The sequence below is a fragment of the Cervus elaphus genome, chromosome 5 (assembly GCF_910594005.1).
Source record: "Cervus elaphus chromosome 5, mCerEla1.1, whole genome shotgun sequence".
NCBI classification, from domain to species: domain Eukaryota; kingdom Metazoa; phylum Chordata; class Mammalia; order Artiodactyla; family Cervidae; genus Cervus; species Cervus elaphus.
The window spans coordinates 100241716-100261658 of NC_057819.1; the positions used below are offsets into that span (position 1 = coordinate 100241716).

The 19943-nt window shown below is 53.2% G+C and overlaps 1 protein-coding gene across 1 annotated transcript; it reads right to left on the minus strand.

Annotated features, from left to right (window-relative positions):
- Positions 1-345: 345 nt before the first annotated feature.
- Positions 346-11504, minus strand: ALOX12B (arachidonate 12-lipoxygenase, 12R type). The gene is made up of 15 exons (XM_043900930.1): positions 11305-11504; positions 9958-10162; positions 7263-7344; positions 7075-7161; positions 6844-6966; positions 6437-6540; positions 5921-6093; positions 5544-5687; positions 4182-4385; positions 3873-3959; positions 3472-3641; positions 2905-3026; positions 1165-1265; positions 785-955; positions 346-593 (listed from the first exon to the last, which is right to left on the minus strand). The coding sequence occupies exons 1-15, from the start codon at positions 11449-11451 to the stop codon at positions 414-416; spliced, it is 2100 nt and encodes a 699-aa protein (XP_043756865.1). The 5' UTR covers positions 11452-11504; the 3' UTR covers positions 346-413.
- Positions 11505-19943: the final 8439 nt, after the last annotated feature.

Consider the following 19943-nt stretch of genomic DNA (forward strand, 5'->3'; position numbering starts at 1 on the left):
CTGGGGCCCAGGGGACTCCAGGTGGATCAGAATAGCTTTTGGTTGAAAGATGGGGCCGAGGCTTGCGGGTCAGGAGCTCCAGCCTTCTCTCCTGCCGTCCCCAGCGGTGCCTGGGCACCTACCCTGATGAGCACTTCACCGAGGAGGCCCCGAGGATGAAGACTTCTGTCTTCCACAGCCACCTGACCCAGATCTCACGGGACACCCGGGAGCAAAACCCAGGCCTGGCGCTGCCATATGAGTACCTGGACCAGGCTTTAGTGGGAAAAGCATCACCTTGTGAATGCAGTGCACCCCAGCCCAGGCGTGCACCCACAATAAACACAGACACAGACCCCGGGCTTGTGTTTGAAGTGATTTTATTGGAAAACAGGCGGATGCAAGGCAGGAAAGGCAAGTGGAGAGGGGCCGTGCTATATAGAAATGCTGTTCTCAATCAACACGGGGTCCAGGTAGTAGTAGGGGATGGGGAGACACTTGTTGCGTTGGCGGATGTTGTGTGAGATCTGGGCCAGGCGCTGGCGGAGGGTCTCTATGCTCCTCCGCGGGGCCTCCTCCACGAAGTGGATGTCCGGGAAGTGGCCCAGGGGCCGCTGCGGGCACAGAACCAGGCGGCTGGAACGGAGCCCCACCCCTCCCCACCCCTTCAGCCCTTCCCCTTCAGCAGCCTCCCTCCCTGCCTCTTGCCCTTGACACCCCCCTCTCGTTGGGCTCCCAGCTCCCCAGCCGCCTGCCTCTGCTCAGAGGTTCCCGACCCCCACCTGCACCCCCAGGCCCAGGACACCTTGTCGTCGGGCTCCCGACTGAGTGTCCAAAGCACCAGTAGGGTGATGCATGTGGTCTTAATATCCGGCAACGTGTCAAGAAAGGTCTCCAGCGTGGTCAGCCCCTTGGCCTGTATTGGTGGGTTCCGCATGGATGAGGGGAAGTTGGGCATCCAGGCGGTGAATTCCAACTGGAGGTGGAGTAGAGAGGGGCTTCTGGGTCAGAGGTCTCTGGGTCAGAGACCCTCGGGTGTCGATGGAGGCAGGGATTGAACTGGGGACTCTGGTTGAGACAGATCTGGGCCAGACTGGGGGATTATGGCTGAGGCAGAGTTCGGACGTTGGGGCTGGGATTAAGGTCAAGTCTGGGCCTGGGGCAGGGGCTGGTGAGTCCAGGTACCTGCCCTGTGTTGACAGCTGCGTGCTTGGCAGAGCAGGTGTAGATGACAATGGTGACATATCGGATCAGCTCAGGCACAGTTCGTAAGCATGTGGGGAAGCCTGGTGGGAGGGCAGGTGCAGGCAGGTAAGGCCCAGGCCACATCAGTGCTGCCCAGGTCCTGGCTGGCCCACAGAGGGTATGGCCAAGCCCAGCTCACCTTGTTCTTCCAGCACTCCAGGCTGCCCCCAACCTGCCTCTTTGGCCGTTGTTTGGCCACAAACCACCCCCACCCCCAAGGTGGGGTTCAACTGGGCCTTGGCCAAATGTCCTTGGGGGCTCCTCCAAGCTTGCTTCTCTTTCCTGTGCCCCACATGAGCACCTAGCTCTGGTTGCCATGGTGACCCCAGGTTCCAAAAGCCCAACACATTCAAACCAGACCTGTCATCTTCCTCCCTCAATTGCTCCTCCTTCCAGGACCCCAGCTCAAAGAATGATACACACCATCCACCCAGTTTCAAAAGCCCAAAACCCAGGAGTCACCCCTGGCTCCTCCTTCCCACCACTCAGCCCCCACTGACAAACCCAAACCAGTCAGCAAGTCCTGTCATTTCTGTCTCCCAGCTAGCTCCGGCATCCTCTTCATCCCCAGAGCCCGTTCCCAGGGCAGGTCCCTGTCATCTCCCTCCTGGACACCACACCAGCTTCCCAAACTGTTCCCTGACCACCAGTGCAGTCTGACATCCTACTGTGCACATTTCATCTCCCCAGACACCCCTCGATAGCTCCCTCTGAACTCAGAGGAATTCCAGACCCCTTAACCAGGCTGCAGCACCCAGCCCCTGCTCCTGGCTTCAGCCTCATCTCACAGGAGGCTGCCCCACCCCCACCCCCCAGCCCCAGAACCCCAGCTGCAGGGACTTATCAGCAGTCCCAGAACTAACTCTGCTCAGTCTGGCTTTCAGGCCTTTCCACATGCAGCTCCCAAGTCAGGACCCTCCAACCCCACCTCTGTCATCACCTGGCTGACCTCCCATCATGCAAATCTTAGCTAGATCTTAGCTTGCTGCTACACACCCCTCACTCTCTACCTGCCAGCCCTCCCCAAGCTGGGGTAGGTTCCCCCGCCCCACGCTGGGTTCCTACAGCCCCTCCCTGGCTTCCCCACAAACTGCACCAGTCTTACTATAGTGCACCTGCCCGTTTACAGTGAGTGGCTACCCCTGGAGACTGATCAACTCAAGGTCAGCGCCTTCAGCGTCTCATTCCCTTTGGCCTCCCCAGTAACCAGTACAGTGTTCACCACATTGTAGGTGCTCACTAAATACTTGTTGAGTGGGTGCCCAAGTGGCACATCTTCAGGATTCGCTCCCCACCCCCTCCCTCTCCTGAAACCTGCCTGCTTCTCGCCAGCTCCCCCGTCTCCAGTACACACTGGCCTGTCCTGTTGGAACTCATGCCCCATTTCTCAGCCCACAAAGGTGTTTTTTTTTTTTTCCTGAAGCAAGAGACTGGGACCTCTTCTGGTATCTACCAAGATGACCCACAGCCCGCTGAGCTCAGACAGGGACCCCCAGCTAGTCAGGCTTTCTTCCCCAACCTCTCTGAGATGCCACTGCTCCAGCAGCCAGCGAAGAGCTCTGTCGAATCCCAGGGCTCTCTTTGGCCTCCTTCAGCCCAAAGTGAGACTAGCTTCAGCCCAGCCTGGGAGGCCCACCCCATGCCACAGCCCTGGGTCCCTGCTGGGGGTCAGGCCCATACCTGAGCTCTCACGCCCTAGTAGACACTCCTTGAATATCTCCTGCACCCAGGACTGCAATTCCAGGTCACCTTCCACGGCAGAGTCACACGGGTAATAGTAGGTGATGATCTCTGTCACATACCTGACCGGGGGACAGGACCTCAGTTTGAACCCCCGGTGCCTTCCCTTACCATGGTTCTCCCACCTCCCTCAGGATGCCCCAGCATCGGCTGACCCAGAGCAGCCCCAGGCCTGTGGGTGAGCAGAGGTAGCAAGAGGAACGGCTGGGCAAGGTCAGGAAACACTCAGAGTGCTCCCAGTAAGGATCAGATGAGGCCCACAGGCAGCTCAGAGCCCAGACAGGGTCTGGCAAGCAGAGCCAGATGGGGGCCAAAGCAAAGAAGGGGACCATCAGGCCTCAGAGGCCCCACCCAGAGTGTGAGCACATGTGTGATCCCCACACACATTCCAGACCTTATCCCCAAGCCCCAGGAGGGCACCCCTGGTCCTTAAAAGCTCCCCAGACCCCCTGTAACATCCCAGGGTGTGTCCACCTCAAGTACCACCCACTGCTGCCCTGACCTCACCTCTCCAGTGCATCCCACACTGCCAGGCTGTCCTCACGGTAATAATACCCCGGCAGGTCCTGAACCCCGCGTCTCACGAAGTCGTCGGGGAGGTAGAGGTTGTCGTAGTTGATCTCCGACAGAGCCCGCACCATCGCCTCGGCAAAGCCGGACAGGCCCAGGGACATGCTCTGTAAGGGACCAGGCAGACCCTGGAGCACACTGTCTGGGGATCCTCGCACTCCGGACCAGCACACCCAGCTCGGCCTCTGCAGCCTGGCAGGCACAGCACCCGTCTTAACTGGTCCCCTCCCTCCGTGCCCACTCATGATCTAAAGGCAGCTGGGAAGTTCAGCTTCAGTCCAACTGCAAAGGCCAGAAGGGAAACACATGTCTTGTGGGGTTGGAGAAAAAAGTCTTACCCTGGCGGAGAGCCCCCCTTCATTAAGGAGGACAGCCCGCCCGATGCTGTTGATCTGGATGGTGTACCGGGTGTGGGGGATGAGGAGCTGTTGGAGGGAGCAAGGAAGATGATGAGAGAGGGCTGAAGTCATCCCCTGTAGAATGTCAGCACTCCCTGTTTCTGCAACATCAGACCCCCCAAACAGCCCCCCAAGCTGCCTCCCCAAGTCTAGCTGGAATCCTTCTGACTTCTTAGCAAACCAGGCAGCTTTCTGGGGCTAACTGAGGCCGGCGATGTTTCACAGAGGTCCCTTGGCCCAAACCCATACCTTGTAGAGGGGATGGCACATGGGTAGCTGCCTCAGCAAGGCCAGGCAGAAGGCCTCAGCGATGAGGTGGGTCTCCAGCAAGTGGGAGATGCCCTCGTGGCAGTAGAACTCGGCATAGCGCACCCACGTCTTGGCCAGCAGCCAGTCCCACTCGGAGTCACTGGGCAGGAAGATGGGGCAGTCGGGCCCGGGGGTCTGGCTGAGCTGGGGGTGAGGAAGGAGAAAGTGTTAGGTGAGAGCATAGACCCACATACACAAGGGCCCCCACTACGTGACGGAGGCAGAAGGGAGACCAGGGGGTGAAAACTCCAACCCCTACACTCCAGTCCCTCTGGTCCTCTGAGCATACCAGGGCCTTCCCTCCCTCTCACATCTGCTCCTGCTCTTCCCTCTGCCTGTGGTACCTTCCCCCATCCCTTCCTCTACCAGAAAGCTCCCACTCATTCCACAAGAACCAGCTCAAAAATCTGCCTCCTCTGAAAACCCATCCTTACCTCAATCCCATAGTCGCCACATTCAGCTGTGCAGGTTGTGCAGTGCACAAGGGTACCCAGCTCCCTAGGGGTTAGTGGTTCATTGAAATCTAGCCTGCATCGTTCCACTAACAAGCCAGGAGCATCAGAACGTGGCTGATCCCCACTCCTACCCCAAGGGGTGACTAATTCAGATATGATCTTGGCAGAAACCTCTGGGAAGAAAGCATCCCAGTTTCCCTTCCAGCCAGGCCACACTCTCAAGGCAGTGGCTACGTATGATCAGCACAGTTTTTCTAACAGATAAGCCACAGCAGGCATTGACTTGTCAAGCAGGTGGATGAATGGAGTCAAAGAGACAGGCTTACTCCTCCCTGGTCACTTCTGTGCATATAGACACAGTAGCCACACTCTACACACTGGGGCTTACACACGAGTGCACCCACAGGGACCCAACTTTATGCAGCATGGGCATACAAGTGGCAGCACAAAGATGTACCCAGGAAGGGACCTTCAGAGACTCAGTCTGGTGCATACACTACACCAGGCTCACCACTAGCCACACACACAGACAGGGACATATATAAACATAGGTGTATTCTTAGATGCACACACAGGAACATAGACTCACACAGGCACACAGGCCCACACAGGGATAGTGCATGTTCACACAGGCACAATCCTTCACAAATAGATACACACACAGGGACATAAAGTTCACATACACACACACATACACAGGCTGACCGACTGACCATAAACTCACACAGATGAAGTATACAAGTACACACACCGGCCCATGCAATCACACATCTCTTCATGCACACACAGAGGCTCACCCGCGGCAACACTCACACAGCACCCACCCCCAGGCCTGCACCCCAGGCACCTGGATGGCAATAGGCAGGAGGTTCCCTTCCCGGCCAAAGTGCAGCAGGCAGAGTGGGGCGCAGTGGTACTGCTTCTGGCCGTTAAGTTCAACAGCAGGAATGCCCTCCAAGATGCGGTAGTCGGCCAGGTAAATGTTCCCCTTCTGGAGGGGAGCCGTGATGAGTGGACAGGTAGGCACCCAGCACGTGGTACCCATGACCCACGCCTTGAGTGCAGGGTGCTCTGGCTCCCCAGGCGTGGGGTTGGCCAGGACCGGAGGTGGGGAGTGGGGTGGGGGGTGGGGGTCTGCCGAGGAGTAGGTGGGGAGAGACAGGGATGCCAGGAGAGAGGGAGGAAGGGAGGCTGTGGGGGGCTCAACTCCAGAGCGGGCTTCACCTCCAGTTCCGCTTGTAGGCACGTTCCCTCGCCCAGGAAGGGGGCCACCATATCGTCTGTGACTGGGAACTTGTCTGGGATCCGCGTGCAGCGGCAGAGCAGGCCTGGGTTGATGCCATTGAGGTACTGGTACCCAAAGAAGCTGTCCTCTGCCCAGTGCTCAGCCACGTACTCTGAGGGGACAGCGCGGGGACGTCACGACGCCACCCACTGCCCCTCAGGGTCAGAGAGGACGAGACCTGAGGACCGGGAGGGAGGGAGGAAGGCCATGGACCACAGAGGAGATTTCGGGAGGAAAACCAAGCTCCCGGCCTAGGGTTGAGCCGCCGGAGGGGAGCAGGGCGGCGTTTTCCGAGGAGCCGCCAGAGGGCGCGCTCGCCTGTGCGAATTCCAGCCTCGCGTTCTCTGTGCGGCTCCCACCCCACATCCCACGCGGGGGTCCTGCCTCCCGCCCGCGGCTCGAGCACCTGGGGCCCGATCTCGTCCCGCTCCCCCGTTCTCGTTTCCACCCCATACCGAAGACGACAGATTTATTGCCAGGGAAAATTTTCTTAATGTCCTTCAGTTTCTTCCAGGACCGTTTGCTGTCCACCAGGCCGCGGAGTTTGAACCCCAGTGCCCTATGACAGGGGATTCGAGGGGGAAGCCGTCAGAAACGGGGTCCAGTGCCCCTGGGACGGCGGTAGGGCTGCCCCACCCCCACCCCCAGGGTCTCTTGGGTCCCTGAGTCTGGGCGGGTCTCAGGGTCTCCCCGTGGCACAGCTCAAGGCCTTCCTATGTCTAGGTCTCCGAAGGTCACCTCTAAGGTTCCCTAACCCTCTCTTTCCGGCTCCCGCTGCCCTCCCGTCCATGCTGTGGTGGAGGCGGGCGTGGAGCGACAGTCTTGACAAGAGCCCTCACACCCGCCCCTCACACACACTCACATGGGGCTCAGGCGGAAAAAGAAGGCGGCCGTCTTGGTGAAGGAGTAGCGCAGATTTAAGTCCAGAAACTTGGTGGCCTTAAAGTTGATGAGAATCGGGAACCCGGGGATATAGCCATTCCACCTGTAGGGAGGAGAGCAGGGCTGGGCATCTGGGGTCCAGGGCACAGGGAGGGGGCAGGGGGCGGGTGTCAGTCGTGGGAGGGGCCCTTGGGCAGCCCCAGGTCCTTACTCCGGCCGGTTGGGGTTTCTCCGGGCAGGAGGGCGGTAGCTGGGGATGTGTACGTAGTTGGGCAGGCCAGGAACAAAGACTCTCCAGCTGCGAACAGAAGCCGAGCCGGTTGGTCCTGATGGCCACGCTGGCCACAGCCACCACTGGCCCCCTGACCTCCCGCAGCCCTTGTCCCCCACCCCCCTCACTGGTAGAAGTCCTGCTTGGCTCTGAGCTCCTCCTTTCGGTGTTCCAGAAGGATCGGGAGTGTGTCATCTGCTGCTGTCTTTCCTGCAGGGAGACCAAGGAGGAGTCTCAAGGTCTGCCCCTGCCCCGGCCTGCCCCTGCCCACTTCGGGGATCAGAATTCAGCTACTGTCCTCAAAGTCAGCGCTGTGGGGAGGTGGGACACAGCCAAGGATGGGGAAGGCTTACCCTGGGAGAGAGAGGGTGTGTCTTCTCCCAGAAAGTCAGATGAAAGGATCAAAAGGATTACGGACCACCCTTCCCTGTCCTTGCTCTACCTTTCCAGGGGGCTCTGCTGCAGGGAAGTCCCTCTTCTAGAACTCCTGGAACATGAATACCTAACAGTTGTTTAGAACTTACTGGGTACCAGGCACTTTCTAAATATTGTGTTAGTTGCTCAGTCACATCCAACTCTGCAAAGGACTGGGGCCCGCCGGGCTCCTCTCTCCATGGGATTTCCCAGGCAAGTATACTGGAGTGGATTGCCATTTCCTTCTCTGGGGCATCTTCCCGACCCAGGGATCGAACTCAAGTCTCCCGGGTCTTTTGCATTGCCTGTGGATTCTTTACCGTCTGAACCACCTGGGAAGCCCTTCTAAATACTTATGTCAATAATTTAATTTGCATAAGAATAGTTTAAATTATGAGGCAGATAACTATTATAGGCCCACAGTCTGATCTCCACAATTCCAAAAGGTCCAGAAGTCAAGTTTTTGTTTTTTATTATTATTTTTTTCCACAAATAGGCACACACTTCTTGGCCAACAAAACCTGATCTAAATTTACCTGAGGCTGCGTATGGTCTTGATTTAAACCACTCTGAAACTACACAGTTTTGGCTTGCAGAAACATTTGACATATTTGCAGTTACCCTGGTGGATGTATCATGTAACATACGGTATGTGTGAGTATATAAAGAATATATACATATATGAAGATACATTTGTGTAAATACATACAGGGAGTCCCCTTAACTGTAGTTTCACTTTCCCTAGTTTCAGTTGCCTGCAGTCAACCTCAGTCCAAACATGTTAAAAGGAAAATTTCAGAAATAACATTGGCTTCTCACATCAACCCCATGAAGTAGGTTCTGCTGTCAGCCCAGTTGACAAATGAGGACACTGAGACTTAGAAGAATTTGGAAATGAGTCCAGATGCCCAGCAAGTGGTGAAGCTGACACTCACATCCTGGTAGTCCCAGGCTGGCAGGTGCCTATCGCTGCCTCCCCATCATTTTCCTTCGCAGGCCACCTTCCTTCTCCTTCTGTCTGCCTCAGCTCACATTGCACTCAGGGTGAACAATGCCATCTGAAGTCGTGTAACCCACAGACCCAGTTCAGTTTCATCCCTGGAGCCTTCGTCCTTGAAGGTCCCAGCCGGTCATTCAAGTCTCCCTGCCCTGGTATTTCATGGCAGCTGCCCCACCCAACCCCATTCCTGCCTGCCTCCCAGCGTTTCCATGCTGCTCAGACCTATCACTGTGGGAAGATGCTCCACGTCTCTGCGAGGCCCTCTCCTATGCCCCCACCTAACCAGGCCTGCCTCCCTCTGCCCCTGACTCTCCTTTCCCCAGCTCAGGCCCTGACCGCTTGCTCCCAGGGCAAGGAATTGGCCATGGGGAAATGAGAGAAGGGAGAGGGGTGGTCAACCTCTGAGAGGAGGAGCTCCCCGCCCTGAGGTTCCCTCAGCCCTGCCTCCCCTCTCATCTACCTCGGAGGAGGCCGGAGGAGCCCAGAGGAGCATGGCTGGTTGAAAGAAGGGAACAAAAGAGGACAAGATTGAAGTCTCCTTGGAGCAGCCACACAAGGGTAGATGCAGGGGTGGATGCTAGCGACTTGGGCCCTCAGGTCCTTTCCCTTTTTCATGGCAGCAATCAAGTGGCTGGGAAAACAGCTGGGGCAGCCTTGACTGGCCACCTCAAAGAACTCTGACAGTCAATATGAGTAACAGGGCCTTGGATTGGACTGTGATGGAGCCTCACTGAATAGGGGGTGGAGTGGGCAGTGAGTCCTTTGAGAGAAATGAGGTGTCCTTTTGGGGTGATTGGAAGCCCGTTGGAGCCACAGAACATCCCATCAGTCTAAGAAATGCTCAATTAGAAATCCAGGGCATCTTGAGAAGGTACAAGACCTCCTGTTGTACGGCCTTGGAGGGCTGCTGAACCATCAGGGCTTCTTCAGAAAATAACAAGGCAGCTGGTAGAATCATGGGAGATCCTATCAGAGTAACAAGGCATCCTGTTACAGTAACAGCACCCTGAGGGGGTAACAGGGAGTCTTCAGAGCAGCAGCTCCTGCTGCTTGGCGTACATAGGGCATCCGATCAGAGTCCTGGGTCTGAGAGTTGCCAGGCTTCCTGTGGGCATTGAGGGGAGGACTGTAGAGATAATGGAGAGTCCGCTCTGAGAATGCTGTCTGCAGTCAGACCCTGGGGTCCAGAGAGTAGCACCCCCTGCCTCATTCCTCCAGGCTGCAGCCTTGAGCCGGGCCCAGCAGAGCAGCATGGACCATGGCTGGTGTGGGAGAGTGACAGGTGTTCCTGGGTGCCCCAGTCAGGCTGGCACTTGGCTGGCTGGCTGGGAGCCTGGGGTGGCCATGCTGGGGTGGCCAGGCCAGAGCGAGGGGCTTCATCGTATGGGATGGAGACAGTGAGGTCTTACCTGTAGCCTCCCGGAGCGCCAGGGTCTCGTAGCCGTCCATCCACTGGTAGGCGGGGAAGTGGTAGATGCGGCCATTGGGCGCACAGACCTGCACGTAGTTGCAGTACCAAGGGTTCTTGGGGAAGAAGGAGTAGCGCTCCTTGTACAGGCGGACGATGATGAGGTCCCCCAGGTCCTGCTGACACTGGACAGTGTAGTCGTCCACCTGGGCGGGCACAGGGCCAGCTGAGCAGGCCAGCCTCCACCTGCCTGCCCTCTCACCCAGGCCCCACTCATGCTGGGCGATGCTCACCTCTCTAGACCGGGATGACCTGATTGTTGGGGTCTCTGACCCCTCCCACCTGCCTGACCCCACCTGGGCAGGACTCCAGGCTCTCCCTCTCTCCATCCTTGGCTCCTGAAATCCCCTCCCCCCACCTCCTCCTCCCCAGCCACCTGAGGCTGCAGGAGCCATGCAGACCCCCAGGGACTGGTGTACAAGGGGTCTAAATAGAGCCCCCCAAGCCTCCTACATCCTTAAGAGTGGGCAGAAGTGGTCCAACCAGCCCTCCATTTCCTCCCACTTAGCAGTGAAGATGTGGAGATTCAGAAATATCTACAAAGATAGAGTGATCTGCTAAGGTCACATAGCAGCAGGTGGCTGGACCTGACTCAAAATTAGGCTGAGGGCCCAGCAGAGGGGGCCTTTTATCACAGAGCTGGAGAGTCCCCGCTGGACAGGCTGGTCTGATGCCTTGTATGACACAGAGAATTCAGTGGAAATTTAAGCCAATGATGCTGAAGCTTAACAACTTATTGACCAAAGACACATTAATAGGTCTTTTGTTACCCGAACATTATTTACCAGAGATGGTTCAGCACTCACTTACATAACGAATCACTGGCCATGGATCTTATTTTGCAAAAAAATCCGCTGGTCAATAATGTGTTAATTTAGGAAGGATGAGTAAGAATGGGAGAGGGAGGCATGAGGAAGAGTGTGAGAGAGGAAACAGGAAAGGGATGAGGGAAGAGGGGGTGGAAAGAGACTAGAAAGCAGGAGAGATGAAACTAGTGGGAGAGGGTTGAGAGGTGAGGGATGTGGGGTGAGTGATGACAGAGAGAGAGATGAAGGAGAGAGAAAAAGAAGTGAGAAAAGAGCAGGGGGAGGAATGAGAGATGATGGCAAAGGAATGAGAGGTGACGGGTGGTGGGAAGGGGGTGGAGGAAGGCTGGGAGCCAGGTCTTGGGTAGGGGCCTCTGAGCCACCTTGGAGCCCCACCGCTTTCAGAGCCCTGTACCCCTTCATCCCTCCCCTTTCTCCCCAGGCACACGCTCACACACACACACACACACACACACACTCACCGCACCAGTTGCAAAATCTCTCCCAAAGTGGTTCAGCAGCTGCTTATGGCTCTCTCCCTGAGTCCCCACGATGATCAGAGAGATGGAGTCCATGGTTCCTGACAAGAAGTCAGTGCCCGTGGCCACCCTGACTTTGTAGGTGGCCATGGTTGCTCTTCAGGAGGCAGGAAGGGGGCTCAATCGCAGACACGGTGAGGGGGGCCACAGGGGGGCCCAAGCCCGGCAGGAAAAGTCAGACACAGACAGGAGTGGAAGGATCAGCCTTCCGAGGTGGAGAGGTGAAGCAGGGACCCAGAGGCTGGCAAAGCTGCTGCCCCGGACGGGGTTGCGGGTGGCACCAGGTCGGGTGCAGGACAGGAGTCTGGCAGGCTGGGGTGGGGCTGTGCTCCGGGGCCAGTGAGCAGGCGTCTGGGCTGCGAACCCTCTGGGAGCTGGCAGGGAGGGACAATAGGCAGGGTGCTGGGCCTGCCCCTGAGAGGGCGGGTAGAAGAGGCCTTGGATGGAGGAGACTTCAGGGTGGGGGAGCCAGTCCAGCCTGAGCCAGGGCCCCAGGAAAGTTAGGGGAGGGGCCCCCAGATCTTTATCAGCCTTCCTTCTGCCCACCCCTATCGGCTACAACACTGGGCACCCTGCTGAGCAGGGCCGTGGATAGCGGATTACTAGCACTGGTTCTGGGGGCCCCCGGTGGGTGGAGGTCAGGGGAGGGGGGACACAGCATAAACCCACTGTCCACTCTGGGAAATGGGGCAGTTAGTGCCCACAGTAGGAAGGCTGGCCTATCCTTCTGTCCCAGGGCCCAGAACCCACAATACACAGGGTGATGGGTGTTGAAACTAGAGCTTGGGGACACAGTCTCCAGGAAGGGGTCAGGGATCAGAGGGGGGTTATCTGTGGCTTTCTATGGGGCCACAATCAGCCAAAGAGGGATTGGGATTGAAAACAAATATAGAAGACTGTTGGAGTGAAATTTGGGGCATGAGAATTAAGCTAGAGACTTCCCTTGTGGTCTGTTGGTTAAGAATCCACCCGCCAATGCAATCCAATCCGCCTCTGATCCAGGAAGATCTTATATGCCACGGGGCAGCTAACCCTTACACCACAATCGGACCCACAATTTGCTACTACTGAAGCCCGAGTCTAGAGCACATGATCCACAAGAAGAGAAGCCGTCCTAATGAGAGATAGAGAGTAGCCCTCACTCTCTGCAACTAGAGAAAGCCTGCTTGATGCAACAAAACCCACAGCAAACAAAATAAAATAAATAATTAATTTAAAAACAACTATTGCATCATGAGGAAAAAAATAAAAAGTTTAAAAAAAAAAAAAACCTAGCAATTCTTTTAAAAGTCAGACCAGTGAGTAGCTCTGGGGTAAGAGTACAGACTCAACATCAACCCCTCACACTGCCTCCTACTCCAGATCAAGCAGATCAAGCCTGGTGATGGCAACTTCTCACCTTTGGGACAGTGACATCATCCTTTCACGTGGCCCCCGGGGCCCCCTTCATGGGTCTCATCCCCCACCACATTCCCCTTTTCTCTCTTCTGTCTGGGACCAGGTGCCTCTCATTCACTCACCAGCAGACACTATGGAGCCCCCTCCTGTGTTCCCTACAATGCATTTATATATTTATTTTTGGCTGTTCTGGGTCTTTGTTGCTTTCTCTAGTTCAGTGAGTGGCTGTTACTCTTTGTTTCAGTACACAGGCTTCTCATTTCAGTGACTTCTCTTGTTGCAGAGCATGGGCTCTAGGACTCTGGGCTTCAGTACTTGCAGCACACAGGCTCAGGAGCTGTGGCACTCAGGCTTACTTGCCCTGTGGCATGTGGGGATCTCCTCACACCAGGAATCTTTTGAAACTATGTCCCCTGATTCTCAACCACTGAACCACCAGGAAAGTCCCCTCCAATATAGTTTTAGGGCTTCACAAAACAAATCCCTGCTTTCCTTCCTGGAGCTTACATTCTAGTAAAGGAAACAGACAATTTTACCTAATAGCCAGGTGAATCAAGTACTATGCTAAAGAGTGATAAGAGCTGAAGAGAAACTATAAAGTAGGGAAGGATAACAAAGTGTAAAAGACTACACTTTAGATATAGAGTAGCCAGACGTCAGGGGCTTCCCTGGTGGCTCAGCGGTAAAGAATCCACCTGCCAATGCAGGAGATGTAGGTTCAATCCCTTGTTGGGAAGATCCCCTGGAGAAGGAAATGGCAACCCACTCCAGCACAATCAGTTCAATCGCTTGGTCATGTCCGACTCTTTGCCACCCCATGGACTGCAGCACACCAGGCCTCCTTGTCTGTCACCAACTCCCAGAGTTTACTCAAACTCATGTCCATCGAGTTGGTGATGCCATCCAACCATCTTATCCTCTGTCGCCCCCTTCTCCTCCTGCCTTCAATCTTCCCCAGCATCAGGGTCTTTTCCAATGAGTCAGTTCTTCCCATCAGGTAGCCAAAGTACTGGAGTTTCAGCTTCAACATCAGTCCTTCCAATAAACACCCAGGACTGATCTCCTTTAGGATGGACTGGTTGGATCTCCTTGCACTCCAAGGGACTCTCAAGAGTCTTCTCCAACATCACAATTCAAAAGCATCAATTCTTCAGTGCTCAGCTTTCTTTATAGTCCAACTCTCACATCCGTACATGACCACTGGAAAAACCATAGCCTTGACTAGACGGACCTTTGTTGGCAAAGTAATGTCTCTGCTTTTTAATATGCTATCTAGGTTGGTCATAACTTTCCTTCCAAGGAGTAAGCATTTTTTAATTTCATGGCTGCACTCACCATCTGCAGTGATTTTGGAGCCCAGAAAAATAAAGTCTGCCACTGTTTCCACTGTTTCCCCATCTATTTGCCATGAAGTGATGGGACCAGATGCCATGATCTTAGTATTCTGAATGTTGAGCTTTAAGCCAACTTTTTCACTCTTCTCTTTCACTTTCATCAAGAAGCTCTTTAGTTCTTCTTCACTTTCTGCCATAAGGGTGGTGTCATATGCATATCTGAGGTTATTGATATTTCTCCCAGAAATCTTGATCCCAGTTTGTGCTTCATCCAGCCCAGCGTTTCTCATGATGTACTCTGCATGTAAGTTAAATAAGCAGGATGACAATATACAGCCTTTACGTACTCCTTTTCCTATTTGGGGCCAGTCTGTTGTTCCATGTCCAGTTCTAACTGTTGCTTCCTGACCTGCATACAGATTTCTCAAGAGACAGGTCAGGTGGTCTGGTATTCCCATCTCCAGCACATTAAACAACAACAGCTAAGCAAGAGATCTTTGAGAAGGGGGCTTTTGAGTAAAGATATAATGTGAAAGCAGCTCTTCCCAACCACAGGGACTTTGCACACACTGTTCCCTCTTAGGCCTGGTTAATGCTTCCTCTTCCTTTAGATTGTAGCTTGATAATTGCTTCATCAAGAAAGGCCAAGTTTAGGGAGGTTCAAGAGGGAGGGGACATGTATATACCTATTGCTGATTTATATTGATGTGTGGCAGAAACCAACACAACACTGTAAAGCAATTATCCTCCAATTAAAAATAAATAAATTAAAAAGAAAGACCAAATTTAACTCTTAATGGCTCCTAGAGCACTGTAGTTAACATCTTAGATGAATATCTGTCTTTCCCACTAGAGTAGAATGTCTATAATTTGGTTTTCTCCCAACCTCCAGGCACAATAGCTAGTATCTGGGAGACACTCAAACTATGGGTTAGTGATAAGGACAAGATCAGGTGTGGGAACTGAATCAAGAATGGGGTTGGAATTAGTGTGAAGATTCAGAAAAGATGAGGTGAGGGGTAGAAAGTGATGTGAGGCAGGGGGATGGGTTAAGGGGATGGAGGCAGGACGAGGAAGAGGCTGGGGATGAAGGTCATGTGCCGGTGCTCTGTGACTGGCAGGGCTATCTCATTTGCCTGGGCACAGTACCTGTCAGGCCCGCCCTCCTGGGCTCTACTCACCCACCATGATGACTCTTAGATGATGCTAGGAACCTGATGGTTCAAATATGCATCTTAAGATGGGAACTCTAAGCAAATTTTCCCAGTCACCTGCCTTCTAGCTACTCCTCTTCCCTTGAGACTGTGCCCCCAGGGGGCTGCTAAGGCTCCTTGAGGGGTAGGGCCAAGGACAGGGAATTGAGGTTCAGGGGCTTGGGATGCCAAGTCCTAAAGGAGCAGGGGTAAGCAGCCCAGCCTTAACTTTCTAATCCAGCGGTACAGTAATATCACTCTGTGGGGCATGGAAGGAGGCAGGGGCACCCAGGCAGCCAGGAGGGTAGCCTGGGAAGGGACATGGGGGGAACGGGGAGGGAACTGATGGTGTAGAAGAGTTTGGGCGTCACACAAACCTGAGGTATCTACCACCATTCTCCAAATCACAATCCACTACCAATAGGTCTCCCCCAGCCAATTCCTCAGTCCCCAAAAAAGCAGGAGTGGTGGCTCTGGGTTTGATCAGGGCTCAAGTCTAGAGTGGGAATTCAGTTCTTAAGGGAAAAAGAGATGAAGATGGGGATGGTGGGGATACAGACATGGCCAGGGACATGGAAGGGATTAGGCATAAGGAGATAGATGGGGCACTCCCTAGTTACAACCAAAATGAGGATGCATGACTCTGGGTAGGTGCTCATTGGGCTGAAGAACTGGTTCTCCTTGACCAGGGCTGGACCCAGGGAGCAGAAGAGGCCCCTGGGAAGGATGCAAGCTCACTGAGTTGGCTCACAATGAGCCACCCACACAGGAAGCCGAGCCCTCTCTGCTGGGGCACCCCCTACCGCCTTACCCCACCCTGAGCCCTGCAAGGCAGAGGAGCAACCCTGGGAGCCCCACCCCCCCAAGACAGAGGGGAAAAAATCAAGTCAGGTCACATCCCTACTTTAAGCCAGAACTTAAAACCGTTTTGCCCTTAGAATCAAATCCAAAGACTTAACTGCAGACTGTAGGATCATGCATGACCCAGCTTCTGTCCCCTCCCTGGCGTCACCTATTCCAGCCACCCTGGCCTTGAACGCACACCCTTCAGGACCCTTGCAGTTCCCTGACCACCACACCTAATGCCCCTTGACGCAGGCATGCTAACCCACCACCTGGTTTCATCTCCTGACTGCTTTCGCAACCATCTAAAAGGATTTATTTGTTTATGTGCTATTTGTCTGCCCCATAAGCCAGTTGAAATAGGGGTCATGCCAGGGGAATTCACAGCCACATCCCCCACAGAGTGTCTAGGGAGACAGGAGCCATGAGGAAAGCAAATCCTAGAACATTCATGCTGGAAGGGACTTTCCTGGTCTTCCCATCCCTCCCATTTATCTGACACATCTGGGCCACTGAGGCTGAGGGACTTGCTCAAACCCAGCTGGTGAAAGAGGGCTGGATGCTTCCCCTAATAACATACCAGCTGCCCTTCAGACTCATGGAAAAGCACAAAGGGTCCAGAGTGCAAGCTGGGGGGCCGCCGCCTGTCTGACGAAACAGGAGCTTTACATGGGCCCCCTCCCTACATCCTGTCCTCAGAGGTGTTCAAAGCCCACACAAAATCCTACATGTAGTCAGGTGTGTCTCCGCAATAAATCTCACTCCAAGCTGGCTTTCTGGGGAACCAGATTCCAATGACCCTCCCTGGTCCCACCCTCTCCAGCTCAGGGCATTTTTCAGATGAGGCATGTCTTCTAATGCTAATTTTGGTGTAGGTCAAGTAGCATCCGTCCTCGTGGAAAGACAAGCTGCCTGTGACTTTCATGGTGGTCCAGGGACTAAGACTCTGTGTTCCTAATGTGGGGCTTGGATTCGATCCCTGGTTAGGGAACTAGATCCCACAAGCTGCCACGTAGATCTACGATTCCCCATGCTGCAACTAAGACCTGGCACAGCCACATAAAAAAAAAAAAAAAAAATTATCTGACTGTGCCCTGATAGATCCTACTGTTCTAAGTCAAAGCCCAGTTTTAAGAGGTGGGCACACCCAGTCTTTGCCACAGTCCTTCTGGCCACAAGGTGGCGACGTTGGGTATTTCTCATTCTTTGATTTTATTCAAAGGTGAATAAAATCTGGTGAGACATCCCCAAACACACCTCTTCACGAACAAGGCCATGGGGATCTTCTTCTCCCAGCATCACAGGTACAGGAAGTAAAAATTCAGTCTTTGGCAGAGCCAAATGCTGCCCCACATGCACTCCCCAAAGACACTGTGACTCTGGCCAGAGAGAGACTGTGACCAGGATTTGGTCAGGTACAGAATTTGACTCAGGAGGCAGAAGAGGTGAGGGGGGCTAGACGTGAAGTCTAGGGAAGCAAGAATATGGGAAAGTTGGATGGCTGTGAAGAAAGATCTGGATGACTGACTTAAGGGCTGCACAAATCTCTATTTTTAAGGGCTACAGGGCTGGAAGGGAGAATATTAGCCTCCCCAGATTACTATCAGTTTCAGTCAGGGTGGGCTAGACTATGCTGCAACAACAGTCCCCAAATCTCAATGGCCTAACTCAGCAAAAGTTTCTCACTCAGCTCCATCCCCAGCTCAGGTCAGCAAGGGGCTCTGCTCTAGTTCCTCAGAGACAGAAGCTGATGGAAGGACCATCACATTACTGGCTTCTAGAACAGAGGCCATCCCCAAGAAAAAGAAATGCAAAAAAGCAAAATAGTTGTCTGAGGAGGCCTTACAAATAGCTGTGAAAAGAAGGGAAGCAAAAAGCAAAGGAGAAAAGGAAAGATATTCCATTTGAATGCAGAGTTCCAAAGAATAGCAAGGAGAGAGAAGAAAGCCTTCCCCAGCTATCAATGCAAAGAAATAGAGGAAAACAATAGAATGGGAAAGACTAGAAATCTCTTCAAGAAAATTAGAGATACCAAGGGAACATTTCATGCAAAGATGGGTTCGATAAAGGACAGAAATGGTAGGGACCTAACAGAAGCAGAAGATATTAAGAAGAGGTGGCAAGAATACATAGAAGAACTGTACAAAAAAGATCTTCAAGACCCAGATAATCATGATGGTATGATCACTCACCTAGAGCCAGACATCCTGGAATGTGAAGTCAAGTGGGCCTTAGGAAGCATCACTACGAACAAAGCTAGTGGAAGTGATGGAATTCCAGTTGAGCTATTTCAAATCCTGAAAGATGATGCTGTGAAAGTGCTGCACTCAATATGCCAGCAAATTTGGAAAACTCAGAAGTGGCCACAGGACTGGAAAAGGTCAGTTTTCATTCCAATCCCAAAGAAAGGCAATGCCAAAGAATGCTCAAACTACCGCACAATTGCACTCATCTCACACGCTAGTAAAGTGATGCTTAAAATTCTCCAAGCCAGGCTTCAGCAATACGTGAACTTCCAGATGTTCAAGCTGGTTTTAGAAAAGGCAGAGGAACCAGAGATCAAATTGCCAACATCCGTTGGATCATCGAAAAAGCAAGAGTTCCAGAAAAACATCTATTTCTGCTTTATTGACTATGCCAAAGCCTTTGACTGTGTGGATCACAATAAACTGTGGAAAATTCTGAAAGAGATGGGAATACCAGACCACCTGACCTGCCTCTTGAGAAACCTGTATGCAGGTCAGGAAGCAACAGTTAGAACTGGGCAAGGAACAACAGACTGGCCCCAAATAGGGAAAGGCTGTATATTGTCACCCTGCTTATGGAACTTATATGCAGAGTACATCATGAGAAACCCTGGGCTGGAGGAAGCACAAGCTGGAATCAAGATTGCCAGGAGAAATATCAATAACCTCAGAAATGCATATGACACCACCCTTATGGCAGAAAGTGAAGAAGAACTAAAGAGCCTCTTGATGAAAATGAAAGAGGAGAGTGAAAAAGTTGGCTTAAAGCTCAACATTCAGAAAACAAAGATCATAGCATCCGGCCCCATCACTTCATGGCAAATAGATGGGGAAACAGTGGAAACAGTGGCAGACTTTATTTTTCTGGGCTCCAAAATCACTGCAGATGGTGACTGCAGCCATGAAATTAAAGAACGCTTACTCCTTGGAAGGAAAGTTATGACCAACCTAGATAGCATATTAAAAAGCAGAGACATTACTTTGCCAACAAAGGTCCGTCTAGTCAAGGCTATGGTTTTTCCAGTGGTCATGTACGGATGTGAGAGTTGGACTATAAAGAAAGCTGAGCACTGAAGAATTGATGCTTTTGAATTGTGATGTTGGAGAAGACTCTTGAGAGTCCCTTGGAGTGCAAGGAGATCCAACCAGTCCATCCTAAAGGAGATCAGTCCTGAATATTCATCGGAAGGACTGATGTTGAAGCTGAAACTCCAATAGTTTGGCCAGCTGATGCAAAGAGCTGAGTCATTTGAAAAGACCCTGATGCTGGGAAAGATTGAAGGCAGGAGGAGAAGGGAACAACAGAGGATAAGATGGTTGGATGGCATCACCAACTCAATGGACATGGGTTTGGGTGGACTCCAGGAGTTGGTGATGGACAGGGAGGCCTGGTGTGCTGCAGTCCGTGGGGTGGCAAAGAGTTGGACACAACTGGGTGACTGAACTGATCTGAACTGAGAACAGAGGCAGAGAGGTCCCCAGGGCTTACGCCAACAATTAAACACTCCTGCCTGGAGATGACCCACACCACTTCTGCTCATCGCTCATTGGTCAAAACTCATCCATGA

What these genes read in the sequence shown, in the direction of transcription:
- ALOX12B (XM_043900930.1), bottom strand. Translation starts at nt 11,451, where the DNA reads ATGGCCACCTACAAAGTCAGGGTGGCCACGGGCACTGACTTCTTGTCA. An exon ending in GAGATTTTGCAACTGGTGCG is followed by an intron (nt 10,163 to 11,304) that starts GTGAGTGTGTGT and finishes GTGCCCGCCCAG; the next exon opens with GTGGACGACTACACTGTCCA. An exon ending in TTTTTCCGCCTGAGCCCCAT is followed by an intron (nt 6,541 to 6,843) that starts GTGAGTGTGTGT and finishes CCCCTGTCATAG; the next exon opens with GGCACTGGGGTTCAAACTCC.